The following is a 26,412-nucleotide window of genomic DNA, read 5'->3' as shown; positions in this document are numbered from 1 at the left end:
TAGCCACCTAAAATGGCTGATTCCCGATTAGAATGGTCAAACCCCGATCTAAAATGGCGAAAGAAAGAGGCTGATGGGAAAATCAGCCAACAGGACTCAAACGGACAGCTGCAGGCAAAACAGTGTATTCGGCTCTGGGGAAGTCGGCCCAGACCGATTCCTGCAGCCATCAACATCACAACAGCTCAGCCATCTGCATACTAAGCAGCCATCCCCGGGAACAATTGCTACACATTAGCAACACAAAGCCGATCCAGACCTTTCGGCGCCAGCAGTGGCTGTGACAAAGGAAGGTAGATGACCACGCCCCGATCAAGGAATCGCCCCATTATTGGAGCATATCGAACCAAGTGATTGGTACCAAGTGCAATCACTTGGAACCAGGGTCAAGGTCCGCCCCGAGAGGCGGGAAGCCCCTGGGAACTATAAGAATAGGGGCCAAGTTCAGATCGACCCTTCTCTTCCTGCTTGCAACCTTCAACACCCTTCGATAAAGAAAACAAGTAAGTCTTACTCCAGCGATCGCTACCAGATAGGTGCTGCAGACTATCGACTCGTACCAGCCTTTTTGAATCCCGCAGGCCAGATCCAATTCGATAGACCATTCGTTTCCCTGACCTGGTGGGCCATCACCAAAGTTAAGTATTGGCCTTTAGTGGTAGGTAGTAGTCTAGAAGTAGGATTATTGTTTAAGTATTTATTGCTGTATATAATAAATGATCGTTGATTTAACTTTTACTAAGCGGTGTGCTGCCTTATTAATCATTACTTGGACTTGAACCATGTGGCGGTATCAGAAAGATACCTGGCGACTCGTGAGCAAAGGTGACAGAATTAGAGCTAATAAAACTAAGGCTAATAAGAGCAACATTTGACGAACTGCGGGTTAATGTGAAGTAGTTGTACCCTCTCAACCAACGGGTCCGCCTTGTGTAGCCGCATGTGCTTGCACAGGAGAACGGGTCCTGGAGCTGCCAGCCACATTGGGAGCGAAACCCCAGAGGTGGACTTCCTGGGGAAGGCAAAGAGACGTTCATGGGGAGTTTAGTTAGTCGCAGTGCAAAGGAGCAACTGAATGGAGTGAAGGGCGTCGGGGAGGACCTCCTGCCAGCGGGAGGCCGGGAGGTTTCTGGACGGTAGGGCCAGCTGGACAGCCTTCCACACCGTCCCATTCCCCCGCTCTACCTGCCCGTTTCCCCGGGGGTTGTAGCTGGTCGTCCTGCTCGAGACAATGCCCCTGTTGAGCAGGTACTAGCGCAGCTCATTGCTCATAAATGAGGATCACTGGTCGCTGTGGACGTAGGCGGGGAAACAGAACAGAGTGAAGATGGTGTTGAGGGCTTTGATGACGGTGGCAGACGTCATATGGGGCATGGGCCGGCGAAGGGGTATCTGGAATATTCGTCAACCACATTAAGAAAGTACGTGTTTCGGTCGGTGGAGGGAAGGGGCCCTTTGAAGTCCACGCTGAGGCGTTCAAAGGGGCGGGAGGCCTTCACCAGGTGCGCACGGTCTGGCTGGTAGAAGTGCGGTTTGCACTCCGCACAGACCTGGCAGTCTCTTGTGATAGCCCAGACTTCCTCGATGGAGTAGGGCAGATTGCAGGCCTTTATGAAGTGATAAAAGCGGGTGACCCCTGGGTGACAGAGTTCGTCGTGCAGGGTCTGGAGTCGGTCCACTTGTGCGCTGGCACAAGTACCTCGGGATAGGGCGTCAGGGGGCTCATTGAGCTTACTGGGGCGATACAAAATCTCGTAATTGTAGGTGGAGAGCTCGATCCTCCATCTCAAGATCTTATCATTTTTGATCTTACCCTGCTGTGTGTTGTTGAACATGAAGGCAACCGACCATTGGTCAGTGAGGAGAGTGAATCTCCTGCCGGCCAGGTAATGCCTCCAATGCCGCACAGTTTCAACGATAGCTTGGGCCTCCTTTTCGACGGAGGAGTGCCGAATTTCGGAGGCATGGAGGGTGCGGGAAAAGAGTGCCATGGGCCTGCCTGCCTGGTTGAGGGTGGCCGCCAGAGAGCATCGCTATCGACTTGGAAGGGGAGCGTCTCGTCAACCGCATGCCTCACGGCCTTGCCGATGTCGGCCTTGATACCGTTGAAGGCCTGGTGAGCCTCGGCTGTCAGTTGGAAAACGGTGGAGTGGTTGAGTGGGCAGGCCTTGTCTGCATAGTTAGGGACCCACTGGGCGTAGTACGAGAAGAAGCACAGGCATCTTTTGAGGGCCTTGGGGCAGTAGGTTAAGGGGGAGTTCCATGAGGGGGCACATGTGGTCAGGGTCGGGCCCTAGCACTCCGTTCTGGACCACATAGCCGAGGATGCCTAATCGGTTCATGCTGAACACGCACTTCTCCTTGTTGTAGGTTAGGTTGAGGAGCTTAGCGGGGTGGAGGAATTTGGAAAGGTTAGCGTCGTGGTCCTGCTGGTCGTGGCCGCAGATGGTGTCATTATCCAGGTATGGGAAGGTGGCTCGCAGTCCGTACCGGTCAACCATTCGGTCCATCTACCGTTGGAAGACCGAGACCCCGTTAGTGATGCCAAAGGGAGCCCTAAGGAAGTGGTAAAGGCAGCCGTCCGCTTCAAACGCGATGTACGGGCGGTCCGCCTTGCGAATGGGGAGCTGGTAGTAGGCAGATTTCAGGTCCACTGTCGAGAAGACCCGGTACTGTGCAATCTGATTGACCATATCAGATATGCATGGGAGGGGATACGCGTCGAGCTGCGTGTACCGATTGATGGTCTGACTGTAGTCAACGCCCATCCTGTTTTTCTCCCCTGTTTTCACAACTACCACTTGGCTCTCCAGGGGCTGTTGCTGGCCACGAAATACCTTCCCGTAGCAGCTGCTGGACCTCAGACGTGATGAAGGTCCTGTCCTGGGCGCTGTACCGTCTGCTCCTGGTGGCGACGGGTTTGCAATCCGGGGTGAGGTTTATAAACAGAGAAGGCGGGTCGATCTTAAGGGTCGTGAGACTGCAGACGGTAAGGGGTGGTAGGGGCCTGCCAAATTTCAGAGTTAGGCTCTGGAGGTCGCACTGGTCGTCCAGGCCGAGTAACAAGGCAGCGCAGAGGTCGGGGAGGACGTAGAGCCGGAAGCCACTGAACTCTACGCCCTGGATGGTGAGGGCGGCGGTGCAGTACCCCCCCGGATCACAGAGTGGGATCCGAAGGACAGGGAGATGTTCTGGTTAATGGGGTGCACCGTGAGGGAGCAGCGCCTTACCGTATCGGGGTGGATGAAGCTCTCAGTGCTTCCGGAGTCTAGAAGGCAGGATACCTTGTGCACGTCGCCCTTCACTGTCGTCGACGCGGTCGCGTGGTTGTGCGGTCGAGACTGGTCGATCATGATGGAGGCGAGACGCGGCTGGTCGGCGGCGGTTGCAGGCGATGAGCGGCCCGATGAGGTGGCTGATGAGCAGGGGTCCTGAGGCGGGGAATATGGCGGTGCCCACGGGCCGCACGTATTGTGAGGCGAGCAAGATGGTGAGCAAGATGGCGGCACCCATGGGCCGCACGTGTTGTGAGGTGAGCAAGGTGGCGGTGCCCACGGGCCGCACGTGGTCTGAGGCGAAGAAGATGGCGGCGCCCACCGGTCGCAAGTGGGGGGTGCAGGGACAATAGCGGTGATCGAGCGGGCTTGGCACACAGCAGCAAAATGTCCTTTCTTCCCGCAGGCCTTGCAGATCGCGCTCCGCGCCGGGCAGCGCTGCCGGGGGTGTTTTGTCTGTCTGCAGAAGTGGCACTTGGGTCTCCCGGGGTTGGTTGGCTGCCACGCAGCGCAGGCCTGGGGTTGGTTGGGGGCGGTTGCTGATGGGGTCCATGATGGGGTGTTCGCTGGCGGGGTCCACGATGCCCAGGAGGGGGTGGGCTGTGCGGTCGGGGGCATACGCCTGTACATTGCGCGCGGCGACTGTGAGCGAGATTGCTAGTTTCATGGTCACCGCGAGGTAGCGGGTAGCCCCTTCTAAGAGGCACTGGCGGATGTAGGCCGACCCTATGCCCCTAACGAACGCGTCTCTAACTAGCAGGTCAGAATGTTCAACGGCCGAAAGGGCCTGGCAATCACAGTCTCTCACCAGGGCATGTAGGGCACGCCAGAAATCTTCCACAGACTCACCGGGGAGTTGATGCCGCGTGGCCAGGAGGTGCCTGGCGTAGACTTTGTTGGTCTGCTGAGTGTAGTTCTCCTTCAGTAGCGCCATGGCCTCAGCGTAGGTCGGCGCGTCCTGGATGAGAGGAAAGATATCGGAGCTCAGCCGCGTGTAAAGGATCTGGAGCTTCTGTGCCTCTAAGGGTGGTTCTGTCGCAGATCCGATGTATGCTTCAAAGCAAGCTAGCCAATGTGCGAAGGCCGACTTGGCTTGTCTGCTTGAGGGTGCAGCTGCAGGCGATCAGGCTTGTTGCGGAGATCCATCGTTGTAAAATCTCTGCATAATAAATTGATGCACTATCAATTATGACGAGACGAGAGTAGAGTGTAATCGAGGCTTTATTATGCAGAGATGTGTAGCCTCCTGCAGCTGCTGCCGAAATGGCTGCAGCTCGGAGAGCCCACACATTTATACTTTGCCTACTGGGCGGAGCCAGCAGGCAGGGATCTACTCCCAGACCTGTAGTACAGGGGCCTTACCGTAATACTCCACGTAAGCGGTATATACAATACAACAGTGGTGACTACCACACTCTCTCAATTGCTTTTATTTATTCTTTGCAGATATGTTCAGCCTTCTGTTTGGCTGTTTGTAAGCGTTGACAGATGGATAAGGTATCGGCTGCCTTAAAAACCCTAATGGATTCTGAAGTGCAGAGTTTGTATTTACAGCTCCCCTGGGGAATATGGGATTTGTAGCTTGGCTGCCTTCCAAAGCACTAATGGGTTCTGAAATGCTGAGTATGTTCAATCAGCTGTCCTGGGGAATGAGAGTTTGATGGCTTTGACAGATTTACATGCTTTGGAAGAGGCTTATACTTTTTCCACGTGCCTATTCAAGTGCTGTTTGTTTATTTTGATAAATATATGAGATGCTGAAGAGGCCTATAGTTTTCAAGTACATTTTCAAGGGATGTGTGATAATTTGGCAGATTTATTATCTTTTCAACATGTTATTATAATACCTCTGAGTTTGGACTAAAAATGAATACTGGGTGAGTTGGTGGGGATGAAGGTTAGGGTGGAGGGAGGGTGGTAGGGGATTAAAGGGGGCGAGAGGGTAGGAGATGAATGGGATTATAGGGTAATAGTGGTATGGGGAGAAGGGTGTTTGGGTAAAGGGAGGGGGAATTGTGGATCAGGGGACTGAGAGTGACTTTGCACTCGTCTGGAGTGTTACCTTTCTGTGGATGAACTGCTGATGCCATTGAAGAACCAGGTCAAATGTTTCTGGGAATGCAGGTGGCCTTTTAACTTGGCCACTTTGACGCTGCAGCAGCCCATCTTTCAGCCATCACACCTTCCAAGACATGAAGATCCTGGTGGCCGGCGCAGCTGGGATGGAGGTTGGATCGCAATGTGAGATCAATCCCGACTCCGGATTCACGCCTCCAATGAGTATGTTTCAACCAAGGGGTTTTGTAAGATTTGAAACAGAAAGATGTATTCGTCCAGCCTGGGATGATCTGCAAGTTTCTTTTCATTTTCCAAAACACTTCAAAAGAGGCTGGAGCTAGATTCTCAAAGTTTCATTTCACTCAAATGTCAGTGTTTAAAATACCAAACTCTGATTTCCTTCTATTATAAACTGTCAAAGGTCATCTTGCAGGCAAGTTAGATCATTCATACATTAGGATAGCGTCCAATGTGAAATGTTTAGGAATATTAGCCTCAATGGGATTAATATCAAACAGCTCTGGACAGCCGGCCTCTGAACTGAGCCAATAGGCAGAGATATTGATTATCAGCATCTGTAGGTACTTTAGTTAACAAAGGAGAATAGATTATTCAGCAAGAATGGATTTATTTTTCACATCAGGAAATGTTAGCAGTATTTCAGTTTGTTCTTTCAACTACTGTAAATCTAATTGGAAGATGAATCTAAACAGTTGCTTCCCATTGATTGGTTGCCTAGGATCATGGAAAACGCACCTCTTCATTCTGGTTTCAGATTCAGTTCAAAGCTCCTTTTCTTTAAGAAAGACTACAAAGCCTTTTTAGGGTTTAACCTTTTTGACTTGTAAAAAATATGTAAACTGCACAAAGAACATTTTCAAAGATAGTTTTTGCTTGTTTAGGCAAAATCGATTTTCCTATAACTTCAGATCTCTGGAACGTCGTACCTAGGACGCACCCCAAAGATGTGCCGGGGAAAACACAGTGTAAGGACTGCATGTCACTTGCCCACGAAGTTCAAACTTCCTTTCAGCAGTTATGCTGCACTGTGAACCATCCAATACTCCAATTTAAACTGCAGACTTTGGATGGTTCTGACTGTCTTACTGGAACAGTTATCAGGAAAAGTGAGAAGCATCAAAAGCATTTCTAACACCTAGGTAACTATAGTACTGACACCACTCAATCCCACTGGACCTCCCCCCCCCCCAACTACCCTACCGACCCCTCATGGGACTCCCTCAATCCCCCTGACTGTCCTGCCCCATTACCCCTCCATCCCACTGACTACCCCTGGCCACTGTCCCCACCTCCAACTACCCATCCATTCTACCCCACCCACTGAATCCCTCTAACCACTGTCCTACCTAGTCACCTTTCACACCTTTACGCCAGTAACGTTAGCACAAATCGTGTTAAAAAGGCCAAACCAGGGGATTTTAAGTGTGAGTGAGTTACAGCCAAAACCAATTGCGAGTTTTCAAGATCAGTTCAGCTAAATGAGGCCATCAGGTTACTTTTGCACTGTGCTGATTAGGCTCTTCAAATTGTGTTAATTTTCTAAGGTGTGTAGACACTAATAGGCTTGCTTTCAGCATCAATAAATGAATTTACAGAGAAATCGACTAGTATATAATTCAATATTTTATTAAAGTTCAAACTGGACACTTATTAAAAATGCTTCTTTTTTCAGCTGCATTAATACAAATGAATCAGGTTACCTGATTTAATACATTAGTGCCTATTTTTTAATGGAAATCAAAAAGAGTGACAATTCGTCTTGCTGCCTAATTGCACTGGCTCAGTGGCAAATTTAGTGCTTGAGCTTACACAAACTAGATTTAATCAGGACCTGAACGAAACCCTAATCAATGCAATTCCACGTGCACTCTGAGCACAATTTCAGAATCACGTCTCAAACAGAAATCCTCTTCAACATCAGTTGACGAGTTCTCCAATGACGCATTTTATACTTTTAAACAGAAAGCCGCTGATGCCGAGGATCCACTGGGCTTCCGCTGTAACTCCGGTGGAATTTCAGCTGCCTTGTGCTTTAGTTTAGATCAGTTATGAGACTAATCATGCAGTAATCTGTTAGCTACCAACCTCTTTGCTGGAGATGGCATTAAAAATGAATTCATTGAACGGTGAACAATAAATATTATAAAATATCTGGTTATAAAAGTAACCAATATGATGGAGTTCAACCACCTTAAATGGGAAATGCAGACAAATGCATTTTATGAAGTTTGATTAAATCGCGGGTTGAACCTATTGTCAGGGCAATCAGTATTAGCCAGTACAATGCAACTATATACGAAAGGGAAACTAGGCTTCTTGTCCTTGAAGCTTAGCTTGGATTTCTCAAAACACTTAATCTCCAGAATGGATTCAGTGACTGTTCCTTACCCAATTGTGAAGACCTGTGTGATTTTTGTCATGCAAGAGGTACTGTATAAATGAAAGTTATTGTTAGGCAAGAATGGACAATACTCATCTTTGTGAGGTTGTCACATTGAAATGATGGAGCGAGTAGAAGGGTTAAATATTAGCTCTGGTATAACTGTTCTATTTGATTTTAACTGACTCTGAATAAACATATATGATTTGAAATAGATGCAATCAGATTTCAGTAAGAACCTTTTTCAATAGCCAAAGGAATTTTGAGCAGAAGAATTATTGGTTCCAGAAACACTACATATTGCTGTCTTACTTTGAGAGGAAATCTGGTCATTAGGATTTCTTAAAGAGCAATTTTTACATAAACACACACCTCAAAGATATTGGGCGTGGTTCAATAGGAATGAGTCCCGTTTCGAGTGCCTTTTGACAGGTGTTTCCCGGCGCTGGCAGCGGCGAGAACGGCCCCGCTATAAACGGGACTCTGCTTCATTTCTGGGCCTCGGAGAGGAATGCCCCGCCGAGGCTGCACAATCCCATTTCCTGCAATAATAAGCTCTGCTCTCCAGTGCAGTAAGAGATCGGACCTCATTTGTAAATGGTGCCCCAATCACTAGACCCCCTACTGCAGCCTCCAGACCCCCTCATCCCATGCCTGAAAGTGGCACCTGGCACCTTGGCACTGCCAGGGTGGCACCTGGGTGGCACTGTCAGCGTGCACAGGTGGCACTGCCAGGGTGTTAGGCTGGCAGTGTCATAGTGCCCTGGTGGCATCAGGGATGCCAAGGTACCTCCCTGCCCAGAGCCTGACCACCCAGGGGCCTACAATCGCCGAGGAACCTCCGATCGTCTGGAGGGAGCATCCCCCTCCCAAGTGCTGGTATGGCTCGTCCACATTTGTGGAAACCAGTGCTAACTGGCACCCGCTCGGGGTCTCTGCGTCGAGACTGGTGGGTCCCGGGCGTTGGGCAAATCTGGCGTAGATATATTCAGGTGAGACTAACTGCTCACTTGAATATGCAAATCTGGGTCCTGGCCTCAGTGGGTGGGATCCAGATCGTGACACCTCTCGAGATCTCGTTCGAATCTCGCGAGGTATGATGATGCCGGTAAATCTCACAAGAGGCCTCTCGTGAGACTTAGCGGCCTCATTGCTTCCCGAGTTGGTCACGGTGAGGCCAATAGATTGCGCCCACTGGAACTGGAAGATCCACCTGACAGGCACTCCCCCCACACACTGCCGAGATGTTCCAATGTCCAGGGTCGCTTCCGGCCTCCATCTCGCACTCCAAAGGCAGCCCCAGGCCTTCTTCAGATAAGTCTTGACTTTTTCCGTCATGTTGATCCAGATGTGTTGTGGATCGACGTGTTTTCCCATTTACATAACGGAAAATTGGGCGGGAGGAGATTCTGGTCAGGGCTTTATTTGCATTTCATTAGCATATTGGTTTCACGCCGGCTTCCAGCGGGATTCCCGGTCCGCCACGGTTGGCACCATCCCGCATTAGATTCATGCCAGCATGAAAGCAATTGTCCTGCCAAATTCGTCACTGGTGGGGCTTGGAAGAATTCCGGCCAATGTCTGCACACATGTATCCAAATATACGTGCACAGATGCAAAGGTTTACAATTCAGACAATAATAACCTAGAAAAACGGTCGAAACAAATCAAGAAAGGAAGCAAATGTATCCAAATTCAATATATTTTGATTTTTAAAAGCATTTCAATCTGATTGAGACCTAAGTTATGCCACTTATTTTAGTCCAATCACCTGGGACACAAAATATTGTGGAACTAAAAGCACAAATTGTCTCCAGCACAAATTCAGTTTATGAATTCTTTTGCACTCACTCAAAAAATAACTGGCTGCACCCCCAAATCATCTTTGCAAGTTTCCTCTAATTGTGCCTGTTTGCTGGCCTTCAAGAATGCTCTAATTGTACGCTTTCCTTTTTCTGGCACAAGGCCACGCACAGGCATTTTAAAAGCTTTTGCTTTTTTTTTACATTTAATTATGAAAATGGTAGAGCAATATAACCAGCAAATGATTCTGTAAAGTATTTTTTAAAGGAGTCATTTTCAGTCTTATCAATTGAGCTGCCCAATTGCTGCTTTGTGACATATTTTCTGTGGGATTCTCCGTTGGTGGGATTGTCAGCTTGGCAGGCAGCGCACTCACATTCGCGGCTTTCTCGACAGCGTGGGGGTGGCCACAATGGGAACCCCCATTGTCCGGCTGCTGGGACGGAGGATCCCGCTGAGGGTGGGGACAGGCTGCGCCAAAAAACGGGTCTGGCAGGACGGAGTATCTCGGCCTTTATATTTGGCAATATGCAAATAGGTTGGAACCGAAACTTGAGGGTGAAAAAGAGCCATTTGGCACACAATTTCCACCTGGATTATTGATTACGCACAAAGTAGAAACTCCAGGCCTGAGTGTTTTATTTCCTTCCTTCAGTAAACCCTGTTAATTATTTCATTTTTCTGAATGCGATAAAATAGAACTGGAGCTAAAGAAGACAGCTAGAATCATATCATGCACAAAATATGAAGGGCTGAGGTGGCTAAAAATAGCCACAGCTTCAGGACTGCTGCAAGCTCTGTTGTTGATATGAAACTAAGAGAATGAACAGTAGATGGCACTCAAGCGAACCTGTGAGCGATTGTAAAAAAGGAGTACACGGTTACATACCTCCATCTTGTGAGTTCAGCACATTTAAAGCATACACCATTGCATTGGAAAAGGTTGTGGCTTCCTCCTTGCTTGCAAAGTTTAACCCGTAGACCTGTCGTGCATCCCGCCATTGGTGGAACGTAGGTGTAGCCTGATTGTACTTCAGTCCCTTCACGATGGAATAGTTTATGACTACCTACAAACAGAACGCAAATCGGGTCATGAGAGGAGCATTTTCGTTTGTAATTCTAAGCATGATGCATTGCTTAGTCTGCCCTCTAAAACTGAAAACATATGCTATTAATTAAATTAATAAGTTTTTTAAAAGTAGAATTAATAACTTGAGAGTATTAAAGGAGAAACACTTCAGGCTTGGAGGCATTTTTTTTCTGTGCACAAATTTATAGATATTCACAGGAATGTATTATAAAATGGAGTAGGTACAACCCTGGAAGGTTAGTTGAGGGCATCTTACTGTCTAACGCCGTTGGCACTGTGCCAAGCCACTTTAAACACATCATAAACTATTTATTCTGGATTAAATGTTGGGAAAATACATTATATTAAAATAGTATAAGCAAAGATCCAAGTTTAATAATAATTTGGATCATCGAAGCTCCAAGATAGTCCAGGCTGCTCCTGAAACCAAGAAAATATTTCAGTTCCATGACTGAATAATACTTTCAAAGTTATTCCATGCAAAATCAGTTCCTTATTTCAGGTGCAGACCAAGAAAATGCCATTAAAAGCAATTTATCTAAATAGGGTACTGAATGTTCAAATATGAATAAAACACAGGACTGAACTTCCAACAGCTCGAATGAGAAGAGAAAATTGTGTATTCTCAGCGTTGGAAATACAACACCACATTGTTTAATGTAAACTCCTGCTTAGCAGATTGCTAATATGACAGTCAAGGTCCTGTTCTTTTTTTGTCTGCTGTGCACTCTTGCACTGTGCAACAATAGTCAACATCCAAAAAATGAGACGGCATCAACAGCTTTAGGATGAGGTTTAGCCGTCAAATTACCCACTTTCCAAATGATACTTTACTTCCTTCAAAATTCCTGAATTGGTCATCTTTTGATCTCAATTTTTTGGGGGGATTTTGGTTATTATTTGAAGATATTTAACACAGGATAGGATTGGATTGGATTTGTTTATTGTCACGTGTACCGAGGTACAGTGAAAAGTATTTTTATGCGAGCAGCTCAACAGATCATTAAGTATATGAGAAGAAAAGGGAATAAAAGAAAATACACAATAGGGCAACACAACATATACAATGTAACTACATAAGCACTGGCATCGGATGACGCATACAGGGTGTAGTGTTAATGAAATCAGTCCATAAGAGGGTCATTTAGGAGTCTGGTGACAGTGGGGAAGAAGCTGTTTTTGAGTCTGTTCGTGCGTGTTCTCTGACTTTTGTATCTCCTGCCCGATGGAAGAAGTTGGAAGAGTGAGTAAGCCGGGTGGGAGGGATCTTTGATTATACTGCCCGCTTTCCCCAGGCAGCGGGAGGTGTAGATGGAGTCAATGGATGGGAGGCAGGTTTGTGTGATGGACTGGGCTGTGTTCACGACTCTCTGAAGTTTCTTGCGGTCCTAGGCCGAGCAGTTGCCATACCAGGCTGTGATGCAGCCTGATAGGATGCTTTCTATGGTGCATCTGTAAAAGTTGGTAAGAGTCAATGTGGACATGCCAAATTTCCTTAGTTTCCTGAGGAAGTATAGGTGCTGTTGTGCTTTCTTGGTGATAGCGTCGACGTGGGTGGACCAGGACAGATTTTTGGAGATGTGCACCCCTAGGAATTTGACACTGCTAACCATCTCCACCTCGACCCCGTTGATGCTGACAGGGGTGTGTACAGTACTTTGCTTCCTGAAGTCAATTACCAGCTCTTTAGTTTTGCTGGCATTGAGGGAGAGATTGTTGTCGCTACACCACTCCACTAGGTTCTCTATCTCCCTCCTGTATTCGGACTCTTCGTTATTCGAGATCTGGCCCACTATGGAGTTGGAACCAAGTTTTGCCACGCAGTCGTGTGTGTACAGGGAGTAGAGTATGGGGCTAAGTACGCAGCCTTGCGGGGCGCCGGTGTTGAAGACTATTGTGGAGGAGGTGTTGTTGTTCATTCTTACTGATTGTGGTCTGTTGGTCAGAAAATCGAGGATTCAGTTGCAGAGTGGGGAGCCAAGTCCTAGGTTTTGGAGCTTTGATATGAGCTTGGCTGGGATTATGGTGTTGAAGGCGGAGCTGTCGTCAATAAATATGAGTCTAATGTAGGAGTCCTTGTTTTCGAGATGCTCTAGGGATGAGTGTAGGGCCAGGGAAATGGTGTCTGATGTGGACCGGTTGCAGCGGTATGCGAATTGCAGTGGATCAAGGCGTTCTGGGAGTATGGAGGTGATGCGCTTCATGATCAACCTCTCGAAGCACTTCATTACGACTGAAGTCAGGGCCACTGGTCGGTAGTCATTGAGGCACGTTGCCTGGTTCTTCTTTGGTACCGGTATGATTGTGGTCTTCTTGAAGCAGGTGGGGACCTCGGAGTGGAGTAGGGACAGGTTAAAGATGTCTGTGTATACCTCTGCCAGCTGGTCCGCGCAGGCTCTGAGTGCACGACAAGGGATCCCGTCTGGGCCTGTCGCCTTCCAAGGTATAAAATCAGCCAGTATAAAATCATAGCTGTCCGCCTAGTTACCGTCTTACACAGTACGCATCAGATTGAAATTGTTCTAAATTGTCGCCCTCAGGCCAGTCAAAGAGAACCTGAGCACACACATCTTATATGCACCAGCAGAATTTTTCACACTGGTGTCTTAAGTGAGACAATTTTTGAAGGTTTGCAAAGAGCCTCTTTCAAATGGTAATAATGACATTTCCTGTAAAATAATTCAATGAAAATTAATTCCCCAGGGGGCCATGGATACTGTAGGAATGTAACTTATGAAAGTCTAATAACCAAGCGTTTTTGTCAGGGATGATTAACATAATGCATTGAGGTTTCTCATCTGTAAACGTCTTTGAATCTTTCCAGAATTAATCAAACAAAATAGGAAAATTTACAACAGACATCTAGGGCTTTATTTTCAATCTGAGGTCAGGAACCCAACCCTCGGATAACTTCTGAATGCCGACCCTGTGCTGTCTTTGCATCACTTATGTGGCAGTATCCTCAAATGTAGTTGCCCCAATTAGGCCAGAAGCAAGTTCATTGTCTAATTATGATGCTGAGCACTGCATGGGGTGGGAATTAATTGTTGAGTTCAATCCTCAAAGGTAGATGGCAGCCATGCTGGGGCCTGCTGCAGGACATCAGAGAACTAGCAGTCACATGGTGCAGAGAAGTGGCCAAACATGTAACGAAAAAGTACTGCACCTAATTTGACACAACAAAATTTTTTGGCAGTAAGTTTTCACCAGGAAGAATGTTACTTGATCACTCCCTGCATTGTATCTGACAGAGGTGCACTAATGTGTATCAGACTGTTGGGGTTCGCTGACCATCGATTTGAAAATTGACTTCTAGTCCACCCTGTCCATTAAGAACCTCCTCAAAGAGCTTGATGGGCAGTTGATTGGCGGTAAGCAGGCTCCCAGCTCCCCAGTCTTCCCAAACCCCTGAACGCAAGCTAAAAATAGCCGTGCATCCCTGGGACACACAGGGAGAGATCTCTGGCCTCCTCGTGGCGTGTTTCTCGGTGGCGGGAGTTGGCACATCGTTGGCTGGTGGAGGGATCTTCTGGTTCCGCCATTGAACCCACCCAAGCCGCTGGGAAACCTGTGGCAGGGGTGCACTGTCGGCAGGATGGGAAGATCCCGCCGGTGTGAACAGTCGGAAGATCTCGCCCATGGTCTGAGAGCAATACTTTTGAAATTCTCACCCCCACAAAGGATTGAAAATCAAGCCTCAAGAAGCAACTCTTGAGCAACATCAAGCAAGATTTCCCAAGAATAAGGCCAGGACAATGGATTCATTTTGGAGACAACTAAATACTGTAATAGGAAGACAGTGGGGTTGGTATTCTGAAAGGATGAAATTAAATGGACTAAGAGGGCCTTCTTACTTTAAACCTGCCTTGTGATTTCACTATCTTGCCTGACTGTTCCCTGATTTTTCTGTGCTCACACACCGTCATAAGATGTAGCTTACTAGTGAAGTCAAGGATATTATTGGATTTGTGATGAATGTAGGAATTTCATATGTATGTGTTGTATTATGTATATTTGGTGCAGTGAGGATTAAAAGCCTGGGTGTGTATGACTGCTGCAGTAGTGTTTTTTAAAGTCCTGGTTTAAAAGGCGACTATGCATTTTGGGAGCCAGAGATGTAATTAAGGCATCGCAAAGGTTTGGGCTAATGGATTTTTTTTTTGGATTAAGAGGCTTCCTTATGGAATATGTAACTGGAGACCTTTGTGTTCAGTTGATGTAAGATGATGTAACTAATGGGAAGAGCTAGCGTACCAGGCATTTTGGCAGAGAAGCAGAGATTGTTCAGTTGGGTTCCTGAAAGTTAAACCATGAAGACAATTTCTGAAGACTTCAGCTAGAGCTCCTGGGCTGGGATTCTCCGAGCCTCCGCGCAAAATCGCGCTCGGCGCGGAGAATGGGGCGTCGGACTCGATCGCGGGTCCGATGTCTTCCCGCGATTGTCCCCGGACCGGAGAATCGCCACCAGTCACGTGCGCACGGTCGATGCAGCGCTGGTCGGGGGCCATTGAAAGAGGCCCCCGCGCTGATTCTCACCCGGCAGCTGGCCGAGTTCCCACCGGCGCGGTTCCTTCATGTTTCCACCCGGTGGGCACTCGGAGTGGCGACTGCGGACACAGTGCCGCCCTGGTGGGAGTATGCGGACGATCCGTCACCAGTGAGGGCTCCAGGACTGCCAGGGTTCCGATCGGGGGTCACCGATCGGCGGGCGCGTGCGATCTGGGAGGGGGCTCTATATGTTGGCCTCCTCGGCCAACTATGTTGGCTCGCCATATTGCGCCGGCCGCTGCATCAGGCACCCGCCGTGTGCGTGGACCCACGGCCAGAAGTGCAGGGCCCTGTATCGGCAGCCGGAGCTGTGAGGACTACTCCGGGGCCGTGCAGGCCCCCTTCAAAATGGAGAATCACTCTGGACTTTCTCCAGGAAACTCCAGAGTGATTTGCGCCCGTTTTCTCGCTGGCATGGGGACATACCCCCATTTCCGCCCACTGTGTTGTTCTGACAGGATTTGGGTTGGGATTCTCTGATCCTGAGGCCCCCACCGGTGACGGATCCCCCCCGCACCTCCACCAGGGCAGCCGCAGACTGCGTCCGTTTTACAATGGCATCAACAGACCCCTAGGAGCAGCGATCCTGCGCCGTACAGGGGGCCAGCACGGCACTGGAGCGCTTCACGCAGCTCCAGCTGCCGATAACGGCATCAGAACCAGAGCTGCGGGTCCGGCATGCGCGCTACGACTGCCGCGAACTCACGCATGCGCGCGAGTTGCCTTCTCTGCGCCAGCCCCGATGCAACATGGCGGAGAACTATAGGGGCCCGGCGTGGAGGAACATAGGACCCCAGCACGAAAAGGCCACCTGCCGATCGGTAGTCCCTGATCACGGGCCAGGCCCCCTTGGGGGCCCCCCCGCCAGGTCCCCTTGCCCCCCCCCCCCCCCGAGGTCGGATCCCCCCTCCCCCCTACACCAGGCCGCACCCTGCAACATGAACGCAGTGGTCCCACCGGGTAGGACCATACGTGAACGGCGGCGGCGGGACTCAGCCTAACTCAGCGGGCACTCGGCCCATCGCTTGCGGAGAATCGCCGGGGGGATGCGCACTGAGAAGCCCCCGACCGGCGCCAATGGAATCGATTCTCCAGTGACCGGAGAATCAGCGGACCGGCACCGCCGCGTGAATTGCACCCCCCACCCCCCGCCCCCGCCGATTCTCCGACAAGGCCCTCGGGGTCAGAGAATCCCGCTCCAGGTCTTCCTCTTAAAACATCCTCAAAGAACATCTCCTGAGCAATTATTCCTGAGTGCTAATTGGATTTAGATCTGAGATAGTTTTGGGGCGAAATTCTCCTACCCGCCCCGCCACATTTCTGCGCCGACCGGCCGGCGGGAGTCTCCGTAACACCGGCCGGTCAATGGGGTTTCCCATTGTGGGGCACCCCCACGCCGTCGGGAAACCCCCGAGCGCCGGCAGAACGGAGACTCCCGCCGGCGGAGAATGACGCCCCTGTTGTTTGAATGGTAGTAAATATAACAGTTAAGGGTTATTGAGTCACTGTATTGATTAGCAGTGTTTAATGGGTGATTGTAAGCTATATGCTTGTGTGATGTTAAAGACATTTTAACACTGTGTTGGTAATAAAGTTTGTTTTAATATGCCATATCCCTATTTTGCACGAAATCACTCCTGGAGCGAGTTACCTTTCCTCACAGTCTTACAAAATTAAAATAAAATATTGGGATTTCTGTCCAGTATCCTAGTCACTGTTGAGGTCTGGTCTGAGATCGTAATAGATTAGAAGAGGCTTGTAATATTGTGAAGAATAGTAGTAACCCTTAGGATTGTGGGACTTTTAGAAGCTAGCATTGGGTGATCAAAATGTTGATAAAAAGGTAGCAAAGAAGAAAATAAACTTGCCAGGAACATAAAACAGGGGCGAAATTCTCCATTATCGGCGGAAAGTCCGCCGATCGGCGCAAAAAACGGCGCAAATCCGACTTGCGTCACGTCGGAAAAATGGGTCGATAGTCTCCGGCCCGAAATGGGCTAGCAGCGACGTAACGGGATCCGCGCTTGTGCAGTGGTTCACGCCGTGCAGCGTCATACGCGCCGCACGGCGTGACGGCTCATAAGGCCGCGCTGCTCCCCCCCACCCGACCGGAACACCCGACCGCAACACCCGACTGGATGGCTGGCCGTCGCTCAGCCCCGAGGTTCGAGTCACGCGATGTGGAGGCGCTCCTGGACGCGGTGGAGCAGAGGAGGGACGCCCTGTATCCCGGGCACGGCCGCAGAGTTGCCCCACGCCTCAGCCGGCGTCTGTGGAAGGAAGTGGCAGAGGCTGTCACCGCTGTGGCCCTGACACCACGGACAGGCACCCAGTGCCACAAGAAGGTGAACAACCTCGTCAGAGCAGGCAGGGTGAGCCTCCCCATATCCCCCCTCCCCCATATCCCCCCCTCCCCCATATCCCCCCTCCCCCATATCCCCCCTCCCCATATCCCCCCTCCCCCGTATCCCCCCTCCCCCATATCCCACCTCCCCCATATCCCCCCTCCCCATATCCCCCCTCCCCCATATCCCCCTCCCCCATATCCCCCCTCCCCATATCCCCCCCTCCCCCATATCCCCCCTCCCCATATCCCCAAGTGAATCCAGCCCTAACCTTAACCTCTGCAATGCACGCGCAACCGATGGCGTGCATTCATATACCTGCCTAACAGTGTTGCCTTTTACCCCTGCCACCCCCCCCCCCCCCCACAGGAGAAGCGCGCACACAACAATAGGGAGCATGTGAGGACTGGAGGAGGCCCCGCTGATGAGAGGCCACTGACCGAACACCAGGAAAGGGCCCTGGAACTGGCTGGCGGACCTGAGGACCGGGAGGTTGCTGATGCAGAGGTCGGGGGCGTACTAGCAAGTGAGCCACCGACAGCTCGTCCCCATATCCCCCCTCCCCTATATCCCCCTCCCCCGTATCACGTGATCACTGCCTGATGTCTAACCATGCATGCTTCATTGTGTATCGCAGGACCAAATGTCCAGGCACCCATCCCCGACGATGCAGACCGCCCGCAGGATGCCCCTCGGAGACCACGGGAGATGGAGAGACCCGCACCCTCCAGCATGCGACGCCCGCAGGATGCCCCTCGGAGACCACGGGAGACGGAGAGACCCGCACCCTCCAGCATGCGACGCCCGCAGGATGCCCCTCGGAGACCACGGGAGATGGAGAGACCCGCACCCTCCAGCATGCGACGCCCGCAGGATGCCCCTCGCACACCACGGGAGACGGAGAGACCTGGAGCAACAGGGAGACGACACCCCCGTCACGTGCGGGAGCGACCACCCAGCGACGAGGGGGGCAGCCACAGGCCCCCGTCACATCCGAGCCAGGACACCACTACCCAGGACACCACTACCCAGGACACCACTACCCAGGACACCAGTACCCGGGACACCACTACCCGGGACACCACTACCCGGGACACCACTACCCGGGACAGCAGTACCCGGGACAGCACTACCCAGGAAGACGAAATACCGGACAGTGACTCAGAGTGGATGGGTGGAGACGAACCCCCACCCCAAAGTGCCATGGACTCAGAGTGGGACGAAGAGCACGACACAACGCCACTGCTGTCACCAACACCCTCCACCATCGCAGAAACACTCACCACGGTTGGGCACTTTTGTGATGAGGCGTCTGGTACACTCACTGGTGCGCACAACACAGCCGTCCCGGTACAGCAGGTGGAGGTAGGAGCAGCAGAGGGGCCGGGCGGTCGGAGGGCAGCCCAGCCCAAGCGAACATCTGCCGCCCAGATGGATCCCGGGTTCCTGCAGTTACCACACCCACACATAGATCCGATGCAACCACCGACCCGGAGACGAGCGAAGAGGGTGACGGGCGGCTTGCGGCGGTCGCAGGTGGAGGAGTCCACCCGCGTCCAGGAGCTGGGAGTGGTGCCGGTCATGCGTGCCACCCAGGCCGACACCGCACGGGTGGCGTCCGCGGTGGAGGCAATGGGTGCGACGGTGTCAGACATGGGGAACGGTTTGCGAGGCCTGGGGCTTTCCGTGCAGGCGGCATCTGTGGCCCAGGAAATGGCTGCCCTCTCACAGGAGGCCATGAGCCAGTGCCAGCACCAGATGGCAGAGGCGCTCAACGCCATAGCCCAGTCTCAGCAGGCCATGGCACAGTCTCAGCAGGCCATGGCCCAGTCTCTGCAGGCCATCGCTGAGGGCATCGGCGCCAGTGGCCATGTGCGAGCCGGCGTCGCACTGTCACAGACAGGGTTTGCCAACCCCCTGGGCTCCATGGCTGCAAACCTGCAGACCCCTGTCGATACCAGCACGGGCCTCCAGGTTTGCCAACCCCCTGGGCTCCATGGCTGCAAACCTGCAGACCCCTGTCGATACCAGCACGGGCCTCCAGGACTGGCAGCGCCAGATGTCGGGGGGGGGGGGGCGTCGGATGGCCAGTCCGTTCGCATCCCCCACCCATGTAGAGGCCTGGGGGCCATCGGGCACCCCGAGGGAGGAGGAGGTGGTGTGGTCCGTCCCGGCTCCCTCTGTAGGGGAGGTCCCGGTACACCGCGACACCTCGGACTCCCCCCCTTCCGTCCCAGGTGCATCGGGTGGGCAACGGGCAGGACAGGCTGGCAGCTCGCCATACCAGTCGCCCGGGCCGCAGCCTGGCCCATCTAGGCCAGGACGCCTCAGGAAACGGCCGCCAAAGGGATCCAGTGTCAGAGGGCAGGAATCACAGGAGTCCACCTCCAGTTCTGCTGTACCGTCTGGGGAACCACGTAGACGTAGTCAAAGGGCCCGTAAGGCCAAACAATTAGACACTGAGTAAGTTGGCACGGTTGCAGGGCACAGATGAGTTTTAGGGCACGTGCATGAACTCCTTTGGTTATTAAAGTCAATGTTACACCTACAGAAGCTGCCTTTGTGCTCTGTCCAAAGTGTGCGGGGGTGTCATGTACGTTGAGCGCAAATGTGTGTGTGAGGGGTGGTCTTACCTCAGCCCCAGGTGAGTCTGCCCCCTTCCCCCTGGGCCGCCATCAACATCCCCCGGGCAGAGGACGGGACCGTGCGCTGCAGTGTCACAGCCGCATGCAGGGATGGTCCGGGTGGATGGTGGTACTGTGGCCATGGGTCAGACATCGTCCAACGATGTGGAGCCAGGAGCTCACCGCAGGACGGGTTATCATCATCCTCCATGGCCTGTGATAGACACGCGTCCACCCGCAACTGTGTGAGCCCGGCCCGTTGTGCCGCAAGTGGATCGGCAATGGGGGGGGGGGGTGGTGTGCATGCGGGTGGGGTGGGTGGGGTTGGGGAGGGGGGTGAGGGTGCTGGGTGGGTGGATGGGTGGGGGGTGTGGGTGGTCAGCTGTTGCCATGGTGTGCGGTCTGTGGCCATACTACCCGATTCCCACGCCCATCTAGTCAGTGAAGCGGGCGTCTATCAGTCTGTCCCGTGCCCGCTGGGCCAGCCGGTAACGGTAAACAGCCACCCGCCTGTGTCTACCCCGTCTGCCCTGACCATTACCCCCATCCCCCTCATCTGGGGAGGACTGCGCCTCTTCCTGCTGCTCCTCCACTCCGCCCTCCTCTGCCTGCGGCACATCGCCCCTCTGTTGGGCTATGTTGTGCAGGACGCAGCACTCCACAATGATGCGGCCGACCCTACCTGACCGATACTGGAGGGCGCCCCCAGAGAGGTCCAGGCACCTGAAACGCATCTTCAGCACGCCAAAGCACCTCTCTATCACTCCCCTTGTCGCTACATGGGCATCATTGTAGCGGTTCTCCGCCTCATTGCGTGGCCTCCGTATAGGCGTCATCAGCCACGATCGCAATGGGTAGCCCCTGTCGCCCAGCAACCAGCCCCTCAGCCGGGGATGGCGTTCCTCGTACATGCCGGGGATGGATGACCGCGACAACACGAATGAGTCATGTACACTGTCTGGGTGACGGGCGCAGACGTGCAGGATCATCATGCGGTGGTGCAGACCACCTGTACGTTCATCGAATAGGTCCCCTTCCTATTAGTGAACACGGCCCTGTTATCTGCAGGTGGCCGCACGGCGACGTGCATCCCATCGATCGCGCCCTGGACCATGGGGAACCCGGCCACGGCAGAGAAGCCCACGGCCCGGGCATCTTGGCTGGCTCGGTCCATGGGGAAGCGGATGTAGCGGTGCGCCATGGCATATAGGGCATCTGTCACTGCCCGGATGCACCGATGTCTGCGATATGCCGGACAGGTCCCCGCTCGGTGCCTGGAATGACCCCGTTGCATAAAAGTTCAGGGCCACCGTAACCTTGACGGACACGGGGAGAGGGTGTCCCCCGCCAGTGCCACGCGGTGACAGGTGTGCCAGCAGGTGGCAGATGCGTGCCACGGTTTCCCGGCTCATCCGGAGTCTCATCCTGCATTCCCGGTCCGTGAGGTCCTGGTATGACTGCCTGGGCCGATACACACGGGGCGCCCTCGGGTGCCTCCGTTGCCGTGGGGCCGCGACGTCCTCCTCCCCCTCCTCGTCCTGTCGGTCAGGTGTCCCTCCAGCCTGGGCGGCTGCCGCCTGCCCCTCTGCGGCAGCCTGCGCCGCCTCTCTGGCACGCTCCTCCTCCTCCTCCTCCTCATCCAGGGCAACATAGACATGAGCGGCTGCCGCCACGGCGGCCAACATCGCTGGATGATCTGAAAACATGACGGCGTGGTGGGGGAGGGGAATGACGACATGTCATCATTGCCCATATCCCCTCCTCCCCCCAGCCAGGTGGCATGGACCGCATGGGTCCAACTGTTGGAGGCTGGCACCTGGCCAGGTGGACCAACTCACTTGCCCTCCCATCCCCCTCCCCGGCACGGACCCCCCCCCCCCATCCCCCACCCCGGCATGGACCCCCCCCCCAACCTCCACCCCGGCACGGACCCCCCATTCCCCTCCCCGGCACGGACCCCCCCCATCCCCCTCCCTGGCACGGACCCCCCCCAACCTCCACCCCGGCACGGACACCCACCCAACCTCCACCCCGGCACGGACACCCCCATCCCCCTCCCCAACACGGACCCCCCCCATCCCCCTCCCCAGCATGGACCCCACCCCAACCTTCACCCCGGCACGGACCCCCCCATCCCCCTCCCCGGCACGGACCCCCCCCCAACCTCCACCCCGGCACGGACCCCCCCCCGCCCAACCTCCACCCCGGCACGGACCCCCCCCCCGCCCAACTTCCACCCCGGCACGGACCCCCCCCCCCAACCTCCACCCCGGCACGGACCCCCCATCCCCCTCCCCGGCACGGACCCCCCCCCCAACCTCCACCCCGGCACGGATCCCCCCATCCCCCTCCCCAGCACGGACCCCCCCCCAACCTCCACCCCGGCACGGACCCCCCCCCAACCTCCACCCCGGCATGGACCCCCCCCACAACCTCCACCCCGGCACGGACCCCCCATCCCCCTCCCCGGCACGGACCCCCTCCCGGCACTCCCCCGGAGCCCAGCCTACTCTAACCACCACCCCCCCTGCCGCACACACACACACACAACCCGAGACACCTCTCCTCACGCATTCAGACTGCGGCCACGCCATTGCCTGCCCAGAGCCAACCCCCCAGGCTGTCACTCACCTCCACGCTGGTCGGCGTGAACCTGGAGCACAGGGTCACGCCGATGAAAAGGAGGTTTAATTTACGTCGACGTGAACGGTCATCACGTCGACGGGACTTCGGCCCATCCGGAAGGGAGAATATCGGCAGGCCGAAAATCGGCTGCCTTGCGCAGACCCGTGACATTCTCCGCGGCAGCGGCGACATTAACGCCCCGCTGTCTTTTCTCCCTTCGGAGACTTCGGCAACCGGCGGGGGCGGGATTCACGGCGGCCAACGGCCATTCTCCGACCCTCTGGGGGGTCGGAGAATGACGCCCCAGATTAGAAGAGCTTTTACAAATAAATAAATAGGAGGGTAGCTGAAGTAAACACAGTGAGAGGAGAAATTATCATGGGTCTTGTGGAAACGGCAGACCTTTAACAAATATTGCACGGCTGCCATCACAGCAGAAGGCACACATTAAATTAATAGAATAGAATAGACTGAGGTGAGGAATATACAGTAAATTAATAGCAGCAGAGAATATTATTAAAGAGCCTTCAGGGACTAAAAGCTAACAATTCTCTAGGACCTGCTGGAATACATCCCAGCATTCTAAAAGAGGTAGTTGCAGTGATAATGGATGCAATGATTATGATTTTCCAAAATACTCCAGATTCTAGAACAGGCCAGATAGATTGGAAGTTAGCAAATGTAACACTGCTATTAAAGAGAAGACAGAGATAGCAGGGTGCTACAGGCCAATTAGCTTGGCATCAGTTGGCAGGAACATGCTGGAATCTATGGCCAGAATTTACACTCCTCCCGTGGATTTTTAGGGTGGGGATACATGGAATTGCAGTGGCGGGGTTCCACCCGCCCTGACCTCACACCGATTTTATGCTGGGGCTGGTAAGCCCTCAGATGGGAAGCTCACTCTTTCCCCAGTTGAGGCCCTGAAGTGGCCTTTTAACGTTGCTGCAGGGACTGGAGAGCTGCCGACCAATCAGATTGGTCAGCCGCTCTCCCACTGTGGGATTTCCTCCTTAGTGAAGAGTGGAAGCCCCACCTATTGACAATCAATGCTCAGTTTAGCGTAATATGGCAGCTGGTCAGCCGGAGTTGGTGGGATTGTGTTCCTTGCCAACTTTTGAGATAGAGGAGGATCATCCTAAAAGTTCAGACCTATGATTAAGAAAGTCATAGCATGGTCAGACAAAGTCAACATGATTTTACAAAAGAGAAACTGTGTTTGACAAATCTATTAGAGTTTTATCAGGATGTAACTAGTAGGGTAGATAAAGGGGAACCAGTTGATGTAGTATACTTGGATTTCCGAAACACATTCAATAAGGTGCCATACCAAAGGTTAACAAGAAAGGTATGGGCTCATAGATTTGGGGGTAATATATTAACATGGGTAGATGACTGATTAATGGACAGGAAGCAAAGACCACTGATAACCGGGGCATTTTCAAGTTGGCAGGCTGTACCGAGTGGAGTGCCGCAAGGATCAGTGCTGGGGTCCATAAGACCATAAGACATAGGAGCAGAATTAGGCCACTCGGCCCATCGGGTCTGCTCCGCCATTCAATCATGGCTGATATTTTCTCATCCCCATTCTCCTGCTTTCTCCCCATAATCCCTGATCCCCTTATTAATCAGGAACCTAATCTCCGGTGTTTACAATCTATATTAATGACTTTGGTGAAGAGACAAGAATAATGCATTTAAGTTTGCTGATGATACAAAGTTAGGAGGAAATGCAAGCTTTGAGGAGGCCACAAAGAGATTGCAACAAGATATAGAAAGGTCAAGTGAGTATGCAGCGAGATGGTAGATGAAGTATAATGTGAGAACTAGGGCAGCACGGTAGCACAAGTGATTAGCACTGTGGCTTCACAGCGCCAGGGTCCCAGGTTCGATTCCCCGCTGGGGCACTGTCTGTGCGGAGTTTGCACGTTCTCCCCGTGTCCGCGTGGGTTTCCTCCGGGTGCTCCGGTTTCCTCCCACAGTCCAAAGACGTGCAGGTTAGGTGGATTGGCCATGCTAAATTACCCGTAGTGTCCATAAGGGTTGGGAGGGGTTATTGGGTTGCGGGGATAAGGTGGAAGTGAGGGATTAATGTGGGTCGGTGCAGACTCGATGGGCCGAATGGCCTCCTTCTGCACTGTATGTTCTATGTAAACTCTGATGTTATTTACTTTGGTCATAACAATAGAAAAGCAGAATATTTTCAAAATAGCATGAAATTTGTTGACGTGCCGAGAGACTTGGTGCTCTTGTGCAAGGAACACAAAGTTAGTACACAGGTCCAGCAAGCAAGTAGGAAGACAAATGGAAAGTTGGCTTTTATTGCAAGTCTTGTTATAATTGGATAGGGCTTTGGTGAGAGGATACTTGGAGTACTGAGCACAGCTTCGGCCTCGATATTTAAGGAAGAAAGTATTTGCATTGGAGGCTGTGCAGCAAAGGCTCACTATGTGGGATCCTGAGATGCGAGAATTGTCAATGGTGAAAGGCTACGGGCCTCGACTCTCTGGAGTTTTGAAGAATAAGGGGTGATCTCATTGAAACATACAAGTTTCTGAAGGGGCTTGAGAGGGTAGACACTGGATGTTGTTTCCCCTGGTTGGGGAACACCGGGCATACAATAACAGATCGATTACTCAGGACTGAAATTAGAAATCTTTGGCATGCTCTGCTCCAGAGGGTTGTGCATGCTCAGTTGTTGAGCATTTTTTAGGCTGAGATCAACAAATCTTTGGCCTCAGGGAATCAAGGAATATGGGAAGTGGGTAGGAGAGTGGAACTTGGGTGAAAGATCAGCCATGATCATACTGAATCATGCTCGAAGTGTGTATGGTCTATTCCTGCCACTATTTATTATGGTCTTAAGTGAGTTTAATTTGGCAGCAAACATGATCAATGTGGAATTTTTTCCATTAATTTCTCAAGCAGTAACTTCCTTTTAAGTACAACGAGTTCTGCTTTTACTGTGAACACTTTTATTTAGAGAAAGCTATATTGCACTTGGATGATTTAATATGACCTTTTGTTTAATAGCCTGTTGCATTAATCATCCATGAATGACTCATTCACATAGTTAAAGCTTTGAAAATGTATTCACAACTTGACAGGCCATCCACGCTTCCACTGCACAGCTATTCTTAGGATTCACCCAATCAAAGGGTTGTCAGCCAACGAATAACTTCCTCCAGCATTTCAGTATTACCCATTATCAACATGTTCCACCCCTTAAAAAATGTTTTACACTGCTTACTAATCTTACAGTCCAATGCCTTTTATGCATCAGTGCACTGTGGCACAGGATGGTAAAACGGCATTCGTATGTTCATAGTTCAGTACACAGCAAGTTCCCAATTCCAGTCCTTCCCCACAGGGAGAAAGGGAAGGATTATACGGTGAATTCATCTTGACTGCTCTTGGATACTTCCTGGGGCTGGTTACATTACAGAATTAGCAGAATGTAGGGAGCAGAACACTTGCACAATTTCACAAACATGGAAAGTTGGGGGAATTTCAAACAGCTGTACACACTTTTGTTTGTGAAACTGATGTAGTCTTATTTCTTGTGAAACCACCATTACTCAAAAACAAGTTATTTCATATTATTCATATCGGTAAATAAATGAACCTATTGATATAAGCCCCA

At 52.0% G+C, this 26,412-nt stretch overlaps 1 protein-coding gene across 8 annotated transcripts in view; it reads right to left on the bottom strand.

Moving 5' to 3' along the window:
* The window catches only part of LOC140402859 (ena/VASP-like protein), a 421,629-nt gene that overhangs the window by 149,992 nt on the left and 245,225 nt on the right, over positions 1–26,412 (bottom strand). For all 8 annotated transcript variants that reach the window (XM_072490493.1, XM_072490507.1, XM_072490514.1 and 5 more), the window contains one exon: positions 10,427–10,604. In XM_072490493.1, the coding sequence (XP_072346594.1) occupies positions 10,427–10,604 (178 nt within the window). The remainder of the gene's footprint in view (positions 1–10,426; positions 10,605–26,412) is intronic.

The sequence above is a fragment of the Scyliorhinus torazame genome, chromosome 2 (genome assembly GCF_047496885.1).
Source record: "Scyliorhinus torazame isolate Kashiwa2021f chromosome 2, sScyTor2.1, whole genome shotgun sequence".
NCBI lineage: Eukaryota > Metazoa > Chordata > Chondrichthyes > Carcharhiniformes > Scyliorhinidae > Scyliorhinus > Scyliorhinus torazame.
The sequence above is the reverse complement of the archived record's forward strand: the minus strand, read 5'-3'. Positions and strand labels throughout refer to the sequence as shown.